This window comes from Gasterosteus aculeatus, chromosome 13 (genome assembly GCF_964276395.1).
Source record: "Gasterosteus aculeatus chromosome 13, fGasAcu3.hap1.1, whole genome shotgun sequence".
NCBI lineage: Eukaryota > Metazoa > Chordata > Actinopteri > Perciformes > Gasterosteidae > Gasterosteus > Gasterosteus aculeatus.
In genome coordinates, this window is record NC_135701.1 from 16749669 (window position 1) to 16767797 (window position 18129).

Consider the following 18129-nt stretch of genomic DNA (forward strand, 5'->3'; position numbering starts at 1 on the left):
ATGCCTAAAGGCTACAGGATCTAACGGCACAGCCACAGAATTTACAAACAGTTTATGATCATGCAGAACAAGAATAATAAGAATAAAGTTGCAGCAGCCCAAATGCACCAAACACTTACTCACTCAGAAAGTTCCTGAATATACAAAATGAATAGGTTTGGATGTAATAACTTTAAAAACATCCGTACAGGTTAAACTGTATAGATTTTTGGGAATAATAAGATATATTATAATCAATACAGAACAGAACAAAGAAAAAAAACCATTGAAATAAGCGAAGTGAATGATGTTGGTTTAGCAAAAAAATAAATATATATTTTCTTCGGGGTAATTTAATAAATACATTTCACAGTACATGGTTTACATACACATATGCGACGGAGTAACTAACAGCAATTCAGAAACTGTCAAATTGATCAAATTACTTGATAAGTCATATTGCATTGAGAAAGTGTTAGCAGACTTAAAAAAAACAAAAAAACAAGACTTGTAAGCTGCAGCAAGCCAGTTGTGAGAATATAAAGAAACATTAACGTTAACGGCTACCGGGCAGTTAATGGTCAACATTTCATTATCTCACCTCAAAGCGTTTAAAAGTGCTCTTTTCATTTCTCAGTCTGTTATGTCTGTCTCCGCTGCAGGACTGTGAGGCTGCAGCGCCACCACGTGGTCCTGGGGGGCTTACTCAGACTGCATGGGAGAAGATGTCTGCATGAGACCCACGAACACATGCTGCGACCACGCAGTGAATAATTACTTTTTATACAGAGAGAGTAAGCAAAGACCTGACCACAACAAAAAAAAAACTTTGAGACACAAACAACCGTTTGGAAATATTCCGGAGAGATAGTAAATTAGGAATTACCAGCTATTACTGTTTTAGGTAAACGAAAATAAAAGTACAGAAGACTCAATGGTTGGATCAGGGAACTTTCAGCATTTTGTTTGCACGTTTACGATCATGCACACGGCACGATTCCTATATTATATGAATATGCTGATCGCAGAAGTCTGAATCAGGTTACATGCCAGCTATAAGTAATATAGGTCAGGTAATCACAGCTGTGATTTCTATTCTCTATTTGGCAGTTTACTGAATGTGTGTGTTGTTATTTGCTTTGTTCTCCATTTATTAGCAGAGCAAGAAAGGCGTCTTGGCTGCAAGAACTTATTGCTTGAATTCCCTCTGAGTATGAAAAAGAAATACGATCAAACAACATAAAAAATTTGATCAACTATGTGAATGGCATCACCTTTTTTTTTTTACATCCAAAATGTTGCGGTCCATCAACCAGGAAAAAATAAGAAATCTTACCAACATTCAGGTTAAGAAAACACCATGTGATGGCGATGGCGAGTTCTTTTGTGAATTGATTTTAAATAAAGCAGCAAACCCTCAAGGTTTACTAGTCCGACTCATAAGACTCATGAGCAATGAGTCATCAAGCTTTATTTGCTCATGATCACGTTGGTGGTAAGACGGCCCTGGAGTAAGACAGTAGCTGGAAGTCAGTGGTCATGAGAAGACAGTAGATTTCTGAATTTTGGTTTTGTAACTGTACACTTGCCGTGGGGTCGTTCTGAAAGTGAGCGTGCTCAGAGCAAAACACTGCATGAATATATACACTTATATACAAAAGTATGACTGATTTCAGACCTTTATTTCAACTGCACCCGTGACAGGTTGGTGGAGCAACAACATTTTCCCAATAACGGTGTTTAGTCGAGGGGTACCTCTGACACGACGGGTAACACGGTGGCCTGCTTGGATTCCTTCATCTTGTCGAGGCCGAAGAGGAGGTCCAGCTGGGTAACCGGCCGCAAGCGCCCCTCATCCAACGGTCTGGAGCGAAGGACACAAGGGGTCAGATATTTACAAAAACAATGTTCGAGTTTCATACTAAAAGGAAATGATACAATATTACAGCAATCGGAAATTAATTCCATTGAAACTTTAGAATAAAATTGACAATTATACTAAAGCAAAAAAGCTTTTCCAAAAAAGTTATTTTTTCTTTAGATGCATCACCTTTCCTACTTGGCTTTTTAAGTTAAGATGTTTCCCTCTCTGGATGATTTATTATTACCTTGTATAGACACAGCCCTTAAACATGTTCCATGATCCAAACATGACAAAGAAGGCTCCAGGTTATTTGATTCACTAAAGTTTAAAGATTTGTTCCATAATAATAATTCTGCTGCTGAACACGCGAACACAGGCTGACACCTAAGTGTTAAGAGTGCTGAGAACTAAAAGTTAGAAATATTTCATCTTTTAAGTTCTTTGCCCTGAGAGGGTATCAGTAGTTGCTGATCGGTTCGACTCATCAGATCAGCATTGCACAAACTAGAAGATGCTTTTAAAATAAACCAGATCTAATAGCCTCCAATTCAAATTACACAGCACTTTGAAGTTGAGCAACACAGGCCTCAACCTCAAAATATTCTAGTGTGTGATTAGAATCCATGAGTACAGAAATGTTTCATAATAATCATTTAATCATTCATAAGGGGTCAGGTGTCTTGCTCAGGGACACTTTGACATGGGACATGGAGCAGCCGGGGCTCGAAACGCCAAACTTGCGGTTCCCAGCGCACCCTCTCTACTCGATGCGCCACCATCGACCCCCAGACACACACACAGACACTATTGGAATAATATCTTGTATGCGTTTGAATATATATGAGACGTACTGTTCTTCCTCCGGGCCGTCTTGGATCTGCCGAGCGATCTGCCTCATTTGCTCCTTGCGGACGTAGTCTCGGACTCGGTACATGGCAGCATCGCGGCAAAGCTCCCTGAGGTCACTGCCAGAGTAACGCTCTGTCTTCTCTGCGATCTCCTTCAGATTAATGGCATTGCTCAGCTGGGCAGAAAAGCAGGACATCAATGTGAAACAATTATGTTGAATTAATCTGTTAGCGGTCACTGGTCTTGGCTCTAGTCATAAGTGATGTGGTGCACATGAATGTCATTTGACAGTGAGAATAAAAGTGTGAAGTGATCTCAAAAAAGAGACCATTGAAGACAATCATTTCCGTTATAGAGTATTAGTATCTAGAATTAAAAATAACAACATCTTACGTTTTCCCCTGCTAAAATCAGCCTCAGGATATCCTGTCTTTGTCTTGTAGTCTGCAAAGACAGAAATACATTGTTATATATATATATATATATATATAAATAATTATCGCCCGAAGTTGGCTGGGATTGACTCCAGCCCCCCCGCGACCCTGTGTGCAGGATAAGCAGTTTGACGATGGATGGATATATAAAGAATATCAATGTGCCACCTTATGAACCAAAGTACCAGAACAACTAATCACAAGCTAAAAGTTATTATCAACACTGTCAAAACACCATTTCAACTCCATAGACATGTTATACATAACGAGTATGTGAATTTATATTTTCTGCTAAAGCATAGAAATACACATCAGCTGATGATGTTACATTGTGGTAGAGTGGGGCCTAAAATGACAAATCTTAACAAAGCAATTCTGCTTTATCTATTTCATTTCATTTAAAAATCTCATAAGAAAATGCACGTAGATAAACTTGAATTTAACAGCCTTTACACACTGTATGAAACAATGTAGATCAGTTTGCAATACATAGAAATATGTGTATATATGTGTTTGTCTGTGTGTACGTTTCTTACTGGCAGGCCAACATGAAACGTGGTGGGCATCCTGCGCAAAATGGCCGGATCCACATCCTGCGGCCTGTTTGTAGCTCCCATTACCATCACCTAAAATCACAAGTATATCAACAAGGATGCATTACACTGACCAAACCACCCTGCAGTACTAACTCTTAACACAGCACAAGAACTGTGTGAACAGTGTAATAGATAATATGTCCTGCATGAAGGGTCAGGCACGTCTTTTCAAATACTTTTCTGATGACGGGGGACAAGAGAAACCCCATCCAGTGTAAGCCAATATGACATATTCTGGTATGTACATCACAATACACAGGGGACCTGTGGTTGTGTTACCTGGGTGGTTGAGGAAGTATCCAAGCCGTCCCATAGGCTCATGAACTGGGCCTTCATCATGGCTGTGGCCTCGTGGTCAAGGCTGGAACGGTTCCTCAGAAAGGAGTCTAACAACGGGCAGAAACTAGGATTAATCAAATTCTCAAGGAAATGTTAAACTTTTTGTATCAAAAAAGTCCTAATATTTGTATCAGCTCAAATAATGTATTCTTAAAAGAGTAGTCAAAGATATATCTCATCTAATCTGTATTAAACATACTTTTTCAAAGTAATAGAGTAATCAAACATACCGATCTCATCAATGAAGATGATGCATGGCTGGATTTTTTTTGCCAATGAGAAGACAGCAGCCGTCAGCTTCTGTGATTCGCCGTACCACATGTCGGTCAGCGTGGAGGCCTGAAGGTTAATAAACTTGCATCCTGAGGCTTTAGCCGTTGCCTTGGCGATCATGGTCTTCCCACATCCTGGAGGACCAAACAATAAAACACCTGCAAAAATAAAGCAATAAATATAAAAATGAGTGTTTATTTCAACCTGGTGTTATGTTAGTACTAAAGGTAGTTTACATTTCTACAAAATACTATTCAACACTGTTTCATTCCATAAAAAACACCCTGGTTGAGCAACGAAATACATTTAAACGAGTTTACAGTCTATAGGCCTTGTTATTTAGATAAATTCTGACTCATGTCAACCATTACTGGCAACAGTGGGATGTATCTCGTTGAACACCTGACTCGCAGCACACTTCTAAAAATGAATATGATATAAATAAAGGCTGATGAATCAGAATGAAACTTTGATTCCCATGAAAGTTAATTTTTTGGAAGTTGACTCCTTCTCAATCTTTACATAAAGTTTAGTGCCAAAACTGTTACTTCAAGTGATCATCTGCTGTCAGGCTGCGAAATTGCACAAATCTTGTCTGATGCGTTTTGGCACGTAGCTCTAGATGGAGGCATAATGCACTGCACGGCTTTCTAACAATAATTAAAGAAAGAGAGGACAGGAACCAATGTGGTTTATAACAACTTCGGATACCCGTAGTTCTAAAAAACCAGTTGGTTTGATGCTCTTCAACTCAAATTAAGGTAGACAGTTGTATTATTGTCAGTGCAGATCATATGTGTAGTTTAAGGAAAAGAATCACAAATCTGAGAATATTTTTACTCTTTACACGTTTGATGCCACTATCAAGTTGGTACTATGGAAACTACTATTGGAAACTACAACTTGGTTGTGCCTGGTTGGTTGAACCAACAGGCAGTCGGTTTAGCATAGCACAAAGAACGTCAATAATAAAGGTCTTCTGCCTCAGCGGGAGTTGACTGCGCCGGGCCAAGCAATTATCTTGCATGTAACAAACCGCAGAGGCAGACCGATTAATTACCGGCTTGCTACTGCAAGTGCTACTGCTCCTGCTTGATAATGTGTATTATTCTCCTATCATTTGTTTAAAATATTATGTTGTAAATTTGCACTGAAGTGAAATAATATAATAAAACTCTTCAATAAATTGTGTAAAAAGAACTCAAATTCCAACACAGTAGAAAACCGACTACTTACAAAAAGGGAAAATATATAAAAACACTAAATAATGTGAGAAGTCTAAGTGTAGTTTCGACTCCATTAGTACATCACACAGTACAATGGTATGGAGCGCATGTTATCAAGTCATCTAATGTACCTTGAGGATTATAAGTGCAATTTGACCCTTTTAGTTCTGATTAAATGACTGCTGCGGTACCTTTGGGAGGCTGAAAGAGTTTGGATCCAGCTAAAATATGCCTTTTCTGAAATGGCAGGATGACAGTGTCTTGCAGTTCATTGACAACCTCATCCAGACCTGCTATATCTCTCCAGGTCACCTGTGGGAAGGAAGAGTAGGGTGAAGGGGCAAATTAAAAAGGGTAAACATATTATGACAGCTGATAATCTAAATCGTCATTGGACTGCTGCGGTTACCGTCATCGTCTGGGGATCAACGAGATGAGATGCAATGTTCATCTCATACTCTGTTAGTTTGACTCCCTCAACACCAATCCTCTTCATTAGTTGTTCTGCCTGTAGAGAGGAGACCCACAACCCGGCTCAAGACACACAAGATAACCGATGTAAAAAATTCTGCTTCAGCAATTACATCCACCTCTCAACCAACTTCTGCCATATCGACAGAAGAGAATGTGCGCAATATTTAAAACATCTTAGATTCTGCAAAACAATAGCTGGCTTATGTTCAACATACCCTTTTTTTGGCTTGGCTTTTTTGTTTGGAGGTCGGGTCCATAGCGTCTAAAATCCATTTGATGCTGTAGTATGTCGCTGCGCCAAAGATGGTCAGCCTCAACAACATGCCCACCACCTCATTCCTGGTCAGCGGCCGCAACAGGGCCTGTCGTGGAAGGTCTTTCAGTAGCATCTCCACCGGCTGGTGTCAGTCCATAGGCTGGATGAAATCGTAGGGAACAGAGGAATGAAAATCAAAGAGGCGAATAAGAAAGTTTGAAACGAAATGGATTTTACATTTTGAATTGAATTCTGTGTGGTAGCATATATGATTATTATATATTACAAAATTGTATGTTGCTTTGCCATGCATTACCTTTATGATATTGTCATTAAATAAAACCAAAGAGGATTTTACCTCCACTGATTGCTTCTGGCTGCCATTCAAAACAAATAACGCGAGTGGATCGAACCAAAATACAAATGATAACAAAAGTTTATATTAGTCCGAAGAGCAGCTAAGCAATAGGTATTTAAATATGTTTTAGAGCAAGGACACCTTACATTGTGTGTAGTAACTTTAGAGAATTAAAGTAATGGTTGTACAATAACATTCTCTTCCAAAAACTAACGGAAATGTTAGCTACTATGCTAAATGAGCAGGTAATTTACATATCAACAAAGTGTCGCTTTATACAGTCATAATACATTCATGGTTTACGAACGTTAACGTAGCGTCTTGCGGCATGCTAACGTTACGGTTAATGCTAACGTTCGCGAGGTTGTAACGTTAAGTAGCTAGCATAAAAGCGCCACCTCAGCATTGTAAAATATACACCGAAGGGTTGAATAAAACATTTAACACCAAATCTGAAGGCTGTCAACCAAAAGGTGATAGAAAAAACATTGATACTTACTAGAGACGCGAAGGAGCAGCCAAGTGATGGATGTGAAAAAACACTGGCGATGAAGGTGCACCATGTTTTGCGCCTCGGGCAGGAACAAGCAGTTCAGTTCCGGGGTCAGAGACATATTTCTATCAGTCAGCCACTGGATGGCGGAGTTTGCACACACATATTGTATATATCAGGACCACGGACAGCATCCACATTAGTAAAGTGTGATGAAGTATAATGAGCATATTTTTGTTTGCTGGGCATTAAATGGCCATATGGTGTTGGTGCAGTATGTATTTTATAGGGCCATTTGAAAGTAAATATTAGGAATATATTTATTTATTTAATAATTGGTATTCTAAATTGCCCGTAGGTGTGTGGATGTGAGTGTGAATGGTTGTTTGTCTCTGTGTCAGCCCTGCGATTGACTGGCGTGTACCCCGTCTCTGGCCCAATGTTAGGTGGGATTGACTCCAGCCCCCCGTGACGCTGTATGACGGATATGCAGCTTTGAAGATGGATGGATGGACGAATTCAATTGAAATAAACTTTTGAATGTTTCAGTATGTATTGAAAAATGTTCAAAACATTATTTCTTGTCATGCATTTTCTTTTCCCATCAAGGAAAGAGCATGTTATTACAATATGTCTTGGAGCAGGATATTTTGCTGGGGATGAACGCGGATCTTTTGATAAAACTTCAATTGGACACCAAAAACCCAGCATTTCATAGGGTAGGCTTCATGCAAATGTACCCCAGTCTAGTAGATAGCTCGAATCTGAAGGCCCTATCTGTTTGTTTTCCACTAATTTCAAGTGCTGAGTGATGCTGGATAATTCAGTCTTCTTAACAGCAGCCTCAAAGATAAAACTGTAACAAATGGGCCTCTACAAGAAGCAATTTATCACACTTGGTCCAAAGGGTTTGTTAATTGTCAAAGATTGTATGCTGATTTAGAAAATGCTGTAACAGCTTTTTTCAGACTAGTCTCTGCTTCAGGATGTCATCTGTGACATAAATACCATTGTTGTGAAGAAACTAAAGTGTACAAGTATAAAAACAGTTAATAAAAAAGATTTAATGAATACACATGTTCCTTTTATAATTTCCCCAAAAGTCACAGCTATTGCATCAACCTGAATGCTGTACCTCATGCAAAAAAATAAACAATTACAGCTCTCATTTTAACATTCATATCACCATGGAAATGTAATATATTTTGGCCCACTTTACCGCACTTCTCTGTGAGCACAATTAACTGGATTTTGAACAATGTGCCTGAAGAATTGTCTTTTTATTTTTCCTGCTGTACAAAACCGCCAAAACCTCTCCCCGCTTGCAATCCAATTAGTGGTCCAAATTGGATGCTCAATTCCATACAGCACAATACCGACTTTTAAGCGTCCAGCTAAGTTAAATGCACCTTTGTTGTGGAAAATGGCACACGAGTTGCGCACACCTTGGACTGTGAAAATGCTTCATGAAAAGCTTTAATCCCCTTGTACTCCAGCAGCAAGTCCCGGGAGATAGCAGCCTGGCAGGGCCATTTTGATGGCTCTGGGCATTAAAGCACAGGCTTGAGTATCTGCAAAGTGCAGCACGGGCTCACAACAACCTGCACATCACCGAAACAACCGCTCTCATGGGGTGGGACCAGAAAAACACACTCAGCTCCCTTGGCTGCCTCGACCATGCCATAGCTAAAATGAAGCACTCTGCTCCCCCACCTTCACATGCCAAAGCTGCGCACTTTGGCGAAAACAGGTCGGTAACGGATTGTTTTGCAGCAAGGGATAATTATCCCTGTTGATGGGAACGCTTGTGCCATAATTTCTGATTTTAGGTCAGCCAGGTTATAATTTGCAATGATATCTTGAGTAAGTTAATATACTGTGTATATACGCATCTTTTTTACTCAAAATAGTTAAAATGTTTATCACTTCAGCGAATGTTGGCCACACACAGTTAACAATCTTTTTAATCTCTCAGGAGGAGATATTGTCTGTTGCAGAATAAATAAGTTAATTATTTATTTGCTTGTTGCTGAGAGGAACATTATTTCTGAGAACACTGAGTGCTGGAACTAGAAGGCTCATCTGAGCATTTTGAATATTAGTGGACAGTCTTTTAAAACTTTTTTTTTGGAGGTTGAGTTTTCTGAAATAGACAAAAAGAGATGAAATATTTAATTAAGGTTAGCACATTTTTGGTCCTACTTTAATTTAGTTTTTATAAAACGGTGAGTTGTGACAAATTAACTGGATTTTTAGATTAGCTTTCCATAAAAATAACAAGGTCGTGGAAAAAATCGACAACACAATGCAGTTTATTCAACCACTGCCCCTCCTCTACGAAGAGTGTGCCACTCCGAATCCGAGCTGCCCTTTTGTGCCCCCTATCCGACGGCAACTATTCAAGGCAACAACATGAATGATTCATGCCTGTTGTAAGACAAAAAGGCCAATCATTTGATATTGCTGATGACATGGGCATGAGCAGATGAAAGATGCATTGAGTCTGTGTGAGACTTGATAGCGCTCAGCAAAAGGGTTTCACACGGTGCCGAGGCTTTCGCTGGCATCTTTCACACTTTGTTGTTTATTCCAACTGTAGTCCCAGATTGACAGCTTTCCCTAATTGCTGCAGGCCCCACCATTCAGCGTCACTGTCTACAGAGGCACGGGTTAAAAATGAGTGATCATTTGTTTTTTCCTTCTCCATCTCCGGAGACAGGTGAGAAGTCTATGCATCCTCAGTGGCATCTCTATTCATGCATATAGATCAGGCCGATAAGACCTCTTGCTCTGAAGTTTGTTTGGTGAATCACTCAGGTGGAAATTAGTGATAATAAAAAGCGGCTGGTGTCATGCCATCACAATAAGTGTTTTATTTCTTTTAAGGAACTTTTGATTTTTTTCTAGTCAAATAGGGTAAAACACCGGATGATAAAGATGCCAACTTTAGAAAGTCAGGGTATTTTAAACACTCTATTGGTTTTTTTTAACAGTGGTATAGGTCCAGAGTGGTACCAAGTAAACAGGAAAAATAAGTGATGAGCAACACAAGGGAGAACAGGGTCCGTGACAGGAACAGTGACAACAGGACCAAGACCGATATTGTAACAAAATAAAGCATTAAATTACATTCGCACTCGTGTGAAATGTAAACACATTTACAGACAGCAGTTTGGGTTTCCCAGAGACTACTAGTGTTAGTGCTTGTTACTGTCATCATTTTAAAAAAATATCTTGAATTGTAGACTACATTTATGAAACCTGGAAACACTTATAGCAGATTTCAAGCTTGTGACAAAAATCTTTCTTCACAGCAAAACGAAAATTTGCTGATGTGCTCAGCTGGTGTGTTTGCACTCATATCCGCATGCTCAGAATTACAACTCAAATCTCCACTGAAATCTCCACTTGAATGTTATAGTTTCTCCAAAATTGAAAGGGTAACGCTCATGGAACATGTTTCGTGATATTTAATCAGCTCAGTTTTATGTCTATATTGGGTTATTTTATTGGGTTATTTGCCTTTAATCAATGTTCATTGTCTTTAGTGTTCGAGAGGCTGTTATAGTTATCTATGATACTTATAATGAAAAAGGCCAAGGTTACATTATTCCTTTCTGTACATTAATATTTCACGTTACCATAGTAGAGTGAACATTATTGTAGCTATCATCATTGAATGCACAAGCGGTAGTGACTTTACATTCAGATATTAAACTTACATGTAGGAACTTTCCTTTCAAATCACTATTTAAACTCTGATCTCTGCTCCTTGTTCCATTTATGAAAGCTGTATATATGTGATATATTAATGACGGCAGTTCTGTCACATAGTCTGACTTGATATGCTGTTAAACACGTTAAAATCTTTGAGTCAATTCAAAAAGATTCATTTCCGACTGACCAGTGTAATAAATCCAATTTGCCAAAAACCAAACGTGAGAGGAGAGCATTAGATCATATTTAACATTTGGTGACAGAAATTCCTATAATCTATTAGCTTATATATTTAAGAATATTTAGTTGGTTTAAAGAGAAGCTCCTGTATATATTAACAATGGTAAATACTTTCTATTTTACATTCAAATAAGGAAGCAAAAACAAGACTATGATTATGACATTTCAAGCCCTTGCTTTCTCTCACACTCTCATCACACTCCAACCACTCAGCTGGTGACGTAGTACCCTGAAGATTCACAGCCCGAGGCCTTGTGGGGCGCATCGGCTTCGGGCCAAACTGTTCTTGAGACACTCAACCCCGAGTTGCCTCCCGTGCACTGAGGTTACGTATGTCTGTGACCAACGTGATGAAATAAAAGTTTTAGAACAGGAACAACTTCTTTCAATAATTTACTTAAAAAGCACTTATCGAATTTGACCAAATGCGCTTCACTATTTAAAGCCGTTCTCCGATGGATAACTAGTTCTCTCGGTTGTCCGAATGCAGGACAGCGGCAACAGAGGCCTCACAACGCTGAGTGCACACGTGCACCAAGGTTACGCCCTCAGCACTCACCTGAAGAGCCTGAGTCGACTCCATAATATCCACCTGGCATGAAGCACTCATGCACCCATGGAGATGAAAGTCAAGCAAACAGCCCCCTTTTCCTCACGTGGATTCTAATAAGAAAAGCCACAGGGGTGGTAGGTGATGGGAGCGTGTTTGTGTACGTGTGAGAATAACGGCAAGCGCTACGCGGGACTCGTAGCAACGGCGGTGCTCCTCTGACAAGGGAGGACGTTTGAGTTCAGAGCTTGTGAGGCTTGTCCCGTCAAGTGAAAACAATTGTCCAGTTGCAGCTCCCATTCATCAAAGTGACAGCACTTGGCCACGTGGAAATGAATGAATACATAAAGAAGAAAGAATTCAGTATGCAGATCTAGTGGAGCCTCCTGGGCAGAACTGTCAGAGGAGACTGTCAGCATGCATACGAGTCAGCAGCTGTCGTTGGCGAAACGACATTCTCCATGAATGACATGCTCATTGGAAATGGTTCTGCCCGCCCAGTCGCACCATACATGAGAAACTAACCATTTCTGGCTCCGAAAGTACAATGTAATATTCTCATTTATTGATATTCTATCATTCGCCATGCTGCTGCCGTAGCTGGCCTGTAGCTGGAAAAATAAGCGAGGGAGAGCTGTGGCTTATCAACGTTCTTTGACTGTAAAAAGAAAAGTATTTGTATGCACCCCACGTGGATACATAAAAGTATGCTTCACCCCTCACTGCCCTGCTCTTGAGCTATGACATGCCATAAATTCATTATTGATCATCGGTTTCTGTTGCCGCACCGTTGCCTCGGTTATCTATAGACATCCATACTGGCCTACACGGCCTCCCTCCCATGTGCTATCCACAAAATATAAGCACATGTTGGAAAAGGAGCCTGCTGAGGTTTTACTCTGGATCCTTTGTTTTATCAAACGGTAGAGTGAAGAAAGTTTATCAACACACTGGGGATACTTTCTGCCAGCCAATAATTCATTTGAGCAATAAAACTAGCAGTCTAGGTAAAAAGCATATTGCAGTATTTCCCACCATGTAAAACTATTAATTTATTGCAATTCTTTTTGCATGGAACCTTGAGTTCAGTGATGTCCACTTTGGATCCATCACTCGGTTCTAACATTTTATGGAATAACTGTAATGCATCACATGAACAAAGCTGCATTCAAAGATGCAAGCATCTTTTTTTCCTTATGAGGACAAAAAGCTCATATTTCCCTCATGCGTCTTTCTCCCTCAGCTGTGGCGTATGGAGAGCGACACTGTCATCATAAATCCCGTACAGGCAGCATGACGGTGCTGACTTTCATCCTGGCGTCAGCAGTGGATGGGTGGTCGTATGTTGCTTGACTGCACAGCAAACAATATTGATTACCACTCATGTTACTTTTGAATCAATCTCCATCACCCATTGGCCATTTTCTCCATTATAATTAATTTGGGGCCGACAGATGATGGAGTTGACTGGCTGCGTGTATGAAGCATATCTGTGGTGCTGTATTGATTCCATCAAGAACATTTAACATTGTCTCCATCTCACCACAATTGGCTAATGGAAGAAGGAATATCACCGCCACGCCCTGGACCCCCCCACCCCCAATGCACCTGGGGACCCTGAGACCACATTTGATTAAAAGCCTTACCAAATGACACCTTGAGTTCAGGATAGAGCCCCCCCTCAGTGACCAGTGAGTAATGTTTTTGTCTACATAACCATAAATATTGGACGTGCTACACATATTTAAATGTATTGAAAGAAAGATTCTGGTTCAGTTTTTGTCTCTGTGAACTATACATTTAATGCTATTCCCGGTGCATTATTCATTCATCCTGAGGTACATCTGAAATTCTAAACATATTTCATCTCAATCAATGTCCAAAAGTTTAATCAATGTATTGTCATATTTATTTATTAATGCACCACAAGGAAAGTAACTGCCAAGCAAAATCACCGTCCCCCCCCCCCCCCCCCCCCCCCACCCTCACCCTCCTCCTCTCAACCTCCCGAGGGAGAAATTCCTCCCGGCGACGCGGCATGTTTATCCTCAAAGACAATCTAACTTTTGATTGTTCCTCCATAAGCCAGCTGTTTGAGCAGGTCTCACTTGGCGGGTGTCAGCCAGATGTATTTTTGCTCCCAGCAGTGAAGCTCGGTCAGTGCTCAGCTCAGCCCAAACCCCCTGGAGCTCCTGCCAATCAATCAGGTCCACCAGTGTTTCATGTGGCCTAAGGGACACTTGCTGGCAGCCCGAATGAGCTTCCTCTTACTCCTTCTCTTCCTCATCCTGCCAACGCCTCCTCTCCGTCTCTAATGCCTGCTGTTGTTTTCTGGCTTTTTTGTTTTCTGGTACTTTTTTGTATTTCCTCAGATCACTTCGGTGAAAGTGCCACGTAAACTATACTGTAAACATGTAAAAAAAAGACATTACTGAAAAATGAATTGTTTGGACTGACAAATTTACTGACACAACATTGGCTATTTAGATATAAACCAGAAGGCCCTGCTCATTGGTGGCTGAAATGGAGTTAAAAGGTAATTTAAAGAAAATTCTAAATATTGCAATAATGTGGAAGCTATAAATCAACAATTTCAGACGAAATGCAACTGAAGCCCAAAAACTCTACATTTTTGTGTCTTGTAAACCCCCACGTAATCCATTGGTAAAGACTGTGAAAGATGTCTGAATTTCTGTAGTGAGTGATCTCTCAATAAAATCGTGTGCACAAGGCGATGGCCTTTTTGCCGAAGTCGGATCCCTTTTTTAACAGCAAGGGATCTTTGGCCAGCTGCCGAGCTCCAAGGAACACATTTACACAGGCCGTGAATATGCTCCAAAAGGTCACCACAGTGAAAAGTGGCTGTAATCATATAGTGTATCTTGACTAAAATCAGGAAGGTGCATTAGGGCTATTTTATGAGGTTCCATTCTTCTCTCTCTTTATTTCTCTAATTTTCTTGTTGCTAAGTGACAGGGTTCATGTAGACCTTTTTGAGAGAATGTGAACCTCTCACACAGTCATGCCAAACTACTCATACGTTATTTTTTTGTGACCTTCCGAGGGCATTCACGAAATGTTTGCTGAGGCTGCAGGGTTTAGGGATTAAACTAAATTGTGTGAAGATTTGACAGCATGTTCTATATATATATATATATATATATATATATTTGCCCATCAGTTCAAGTGAAGATAAAGATAAATGCATTTTTCTCATTTCCACAAACCAACAAGCTTCTCAGTCCCTAACATCCTGATGCATGACTAACACGATTGAAGTTGCTTAGTGGAATTTAGCTGAAAAGAAATGAAGGAGATGAACACACAAACAGATGCAATTTGGGATCAGCATTAAAATTACAAGGTCACCAGAAGGCTAGTTCTCTTTACTGGGATGCGCGGACTGCATCGCCAAATCAAATAGAATTCACCCTCTTTGAAATGCTGAGGTTATAGTTGCCTAATGTGTTTATTATTTTGCACTGTTATTGGAAATTACACACACACACACACACACACACACACACACACACACACACACACACACACACACACACACACACACACACACACACACACTATCTTACACTTAACTATCGCCTTAAAGTTTTCCATATTGCCGAAACGAAACATAATGCAAAACATTGATGATGTACCACTACACTAATGAACCGATGTATCATTTAATGTATATCCATCCTGAAAAATATTAAAACACCATGAGTAAGAAACTAAATGGTTGTGCCCTAGGTTCTTTTTTAAAATGCGGCCTCCTCTAGGGAAGAAATGAAAGAACAGCTAATAATCCTTCGGAAATAGCCACAAAAATTGAGCTTCATGCTGTGCCCTAATAGTTGAGGGCGAAAGCTTTGGTTCCAATGGTATTTTCCTTAAAATGAGACATACTGGCCTGAAAAGTACCAAACTTAAGACGTAAGGAAAACAGGAGAACAAGAAGTTACCAACTCTGATACAGTTTGTTTAACAGTGCTGAAGTCAAGGTTTTGAGTTTTTCTTGAGAGATACAGAGCATGATAAGCATTCATGTGGAGTTTCGGTAATCCCCACCTGATAACTGTGAGCCCAATATTCAACCACTCAAGGTACGTTTGGGTCTCCACAAACTCCTAAAGGAAATATCTGACTCTTTAGCTGCCAGTCAAGTCAACCTGCTTGTTGCAAACTGTTTGTATCTGCTGATATTATAAGTTTGGTTATTAGTACCTTCTTCACTGGTGCGAAAAGCAAATATCATCAAGCAAATAATGCATATCAGAAAATCCCTCTATTGTGCGTCTGTAGTGAGCAAGCAAATTCCTGCTCCTTCAACCCTAAATGACCCTGGTTTGATGGATAGTGACAGCTGTAATTCTGATCTAAAACATCCATTTTGTTGTGAAGGCAGAGTGCTGTGAGATTTGACTAATGTAATGTCATTTCCAACAGCGCAGCCTTGTTATCAATAAACAGTAAGTTATTGGCCAAAATGGCCAAACAACGCCTTTTTCGATAAATCAATTCACTTGCCCGCATCAGATCCCTTCAGGTTTTGTTAGTGCCCGTACACGCGATAACAGTCTTCACTGTTTCATTGTTCAGCGAAACAAACACCTCGCTGTCTCGTCCTGCTTGAGGGGTGTGGGAATCCCTGGAGCTTCGTTTACAACTGGAGCGCCCTTTGAAGTGCCAACGTATTGTCAGAGGGACTTCCTGTGAGATGTGCAGTGGGCCGGGTCCCCGGGGTGCAGAGAATTACACATTTGAAATGTAGCTCGTTATTCATGAAAAGTATCTTACACTTTTGGTTCAGGTTCTAACTTTTCAATCATGAATTTAGTCCAAAAAAAACTATTTCAATGTGGAAATGTTTTTTCGAATGGCTTCCAGTGGACGATGTATTGTTTAAAAGTATTCTTCTTATTCTGTTCCTGCCTCCTACTGTGGCCCTACTGACACCTGCTGCTGCTATCATCATTATTACTATTTTAAATATTAATCATATTACTGTCATCATAAACTAACATTACCGTTTCCTAAAGTCTTTTCCCTCCCCGCGGTGGTTCTATCTGATGGTGGTTGTCCCTGCAGTGGTCCTGCCGTACGCCTGGCTTGCTATTCGCAATTACACCACAATGCCACAGACATCAACAGGCTGGACCATAAAAAATCCTTTGAGTTTAATTTAGTGAATTACTACTACCCTGCCAATTAATAAGTAAGGAGCGCCATGTGGAAGGCAGATGTTTTCAAATCTGGGCGCAACAGATGAATGGCTAAACCCTTTAACAACTACGGTGGCATCTGGATCCGAATATAAGAGGCCATTTTAATGGCACTGAAAACTGTCAAGAGCACTATAGTCTGTTTTTAAGGCATCACACACTGTTTCTGAGGCTGCACTGAGTCCTGCTTTGGACTGAATGCCAACGTCTGCTCGCTCACATGCTCACAATGTTACGATGTTAATCACATTTAAATTCTTAAATTAGTATTTTAGAGAAAACCAGTAGGCCTACAAGAAAAAATAAAGATATATGCACCATATTATAATAGTCTGAGATCAACAAATGCGAAATCATCAGGTTGTGACAGATAAAGAAATAGACTCAGGTACATGACGAGTACATAAAGAAAAACCTGAGACAAAAGGAACAGCAAAAGTAAAACCTGTTGTTTAGCATCACTAAACATTTCACGCTTACACAATGTGGTTTTATGGAAATTGTAATTCCCAGCAAGCATTGACAAACAAGACACAGGTTAATGAAATCAAATCTGCATTTTCACTGAAGCAACTGCAAAAAAGCCTCGGCCTTGTCTTGAGCGGTTACAATTAATCGGGCCACGCGGGAGAGAAACGCTCTTGTTTCTTCCCGATTGTGTTTGTCGGCGTCGGAGGGAGAAAAAGCTCGGCTCACATCTGCGAGCGGTGATGCTCGGCTCATTGGGCTCCGCGGCACTGCCGCTGTCAAACCCCGGGGCCCCTCGCTCCTTCTCCCGGAGCCCGCGGATCAAACGTTGGGACTGTCAAAGCACCTCTCGTCACACAGAGAAGGCAGAAGAAGAAGACCAATGTGTTCACTCAGCAGTTTCTTGTGTTTGCATTTCCGCTTGTTTATAAATGTGTCCTACTAACAGACCATACATGCACAGCATTGAGAGCTTCAGGTGGCTCATTATAGCGAACAGCATATTTAATGTCCACACCTGCTCACTGTGCATGAAATAGTGTGTCCTGTAAATATTTTCTTCATATCAAAGACCAAAAACATTAAAATGCGGAGACAACAACTGAGAACAACCTATAGTTACGCAGGAGAAAGTGAAGAGAGAACAACATGGCTTCAGGCACAGAACAGTATCTCGGAAAGATTAATGAGTGTTCCAGAGGACCCCAAATTAAAATAGCATTGCTGTACATAACATCGTGACCGGGGATAAATTACCAGCCCTCGTACAAGGGTTTTCAGAGTAGTCTGAT

At 40.3% G+C, this 18129-nt stretch overlaps 2 protein-coding genes across 3 annotated transcripts in view; one reads left to right on the top strand and one right to left on the bottom strand.

Annotated features, from left to right (window-relative positions):
• LOC120830835 (uncharacterized) overlaps window positions 1–18129 on the top strand; it is a 192074-nt gene that overhangs the window by 149448 nt on the left and 24497 nt on the right. The gene's annotated exons all lie outside the window — the stretch shown is intronic.
• Window positions 317–7401, bottom strand: atad1a (ATPase family AAA domain containing 1a). 2 transcript variants are annotated; one of them, XM_040196015.2, is made up of 10 exons: window positions 7148–7401; window positions 6250–6450; window positions 5970–6068; window positions 5752–5872; window positions 4292–4492; window positions 4002–4108; window positions 3663–3752; window positions 3086–3136; window positions 2695–2867; window positions 317–1843 (listed from the first exon to the last, which is right to left on the bottom strand). In XM_040196015.2, exons 2-10 carry the CDS (start codon window positions 6421–6423, stop codon window positions 1720–1722), a joined length of 1140 nt encoding a protein of 379 aa, XP_040051949.1. In that variant the 5' UTR covers window positions 6424–6450; window positions 7148–7401; the 3' UTR covers window positions 317–1719. The 2 variants fall into 2 exon arrangements, with proteins under 2 accessions (XP_040051949.1, XP_040051951.1); XM_040196017.2 differs by lacking the exon at window positions 7148–7401 and adding an exon at window positions 6649–6665.

Coding starts and splice junctions, on each gene's coding strand:
- atad1a (XM_040196015.2), bottom strand. CDS start 6,423: ATGCTACTGAAAGACCTTCCACGACAGGCCCTGTTGCGGCCGCTGACC. Junction 4,493..5,751: donor ACTCTTTCAGCCTCCCAAAG/GTACCGCAGCAG, acceptor TTATTTTTGCAG/GTGTTTTATTGTTTGGTCCT. Junction 1,844..2,694: donor GACGGCCCGGAGGAAGAACA/GTACGTCTCATA, acceptor CCTTCGCTCCAG/ACCGTTGGATGAGGGGCGCT.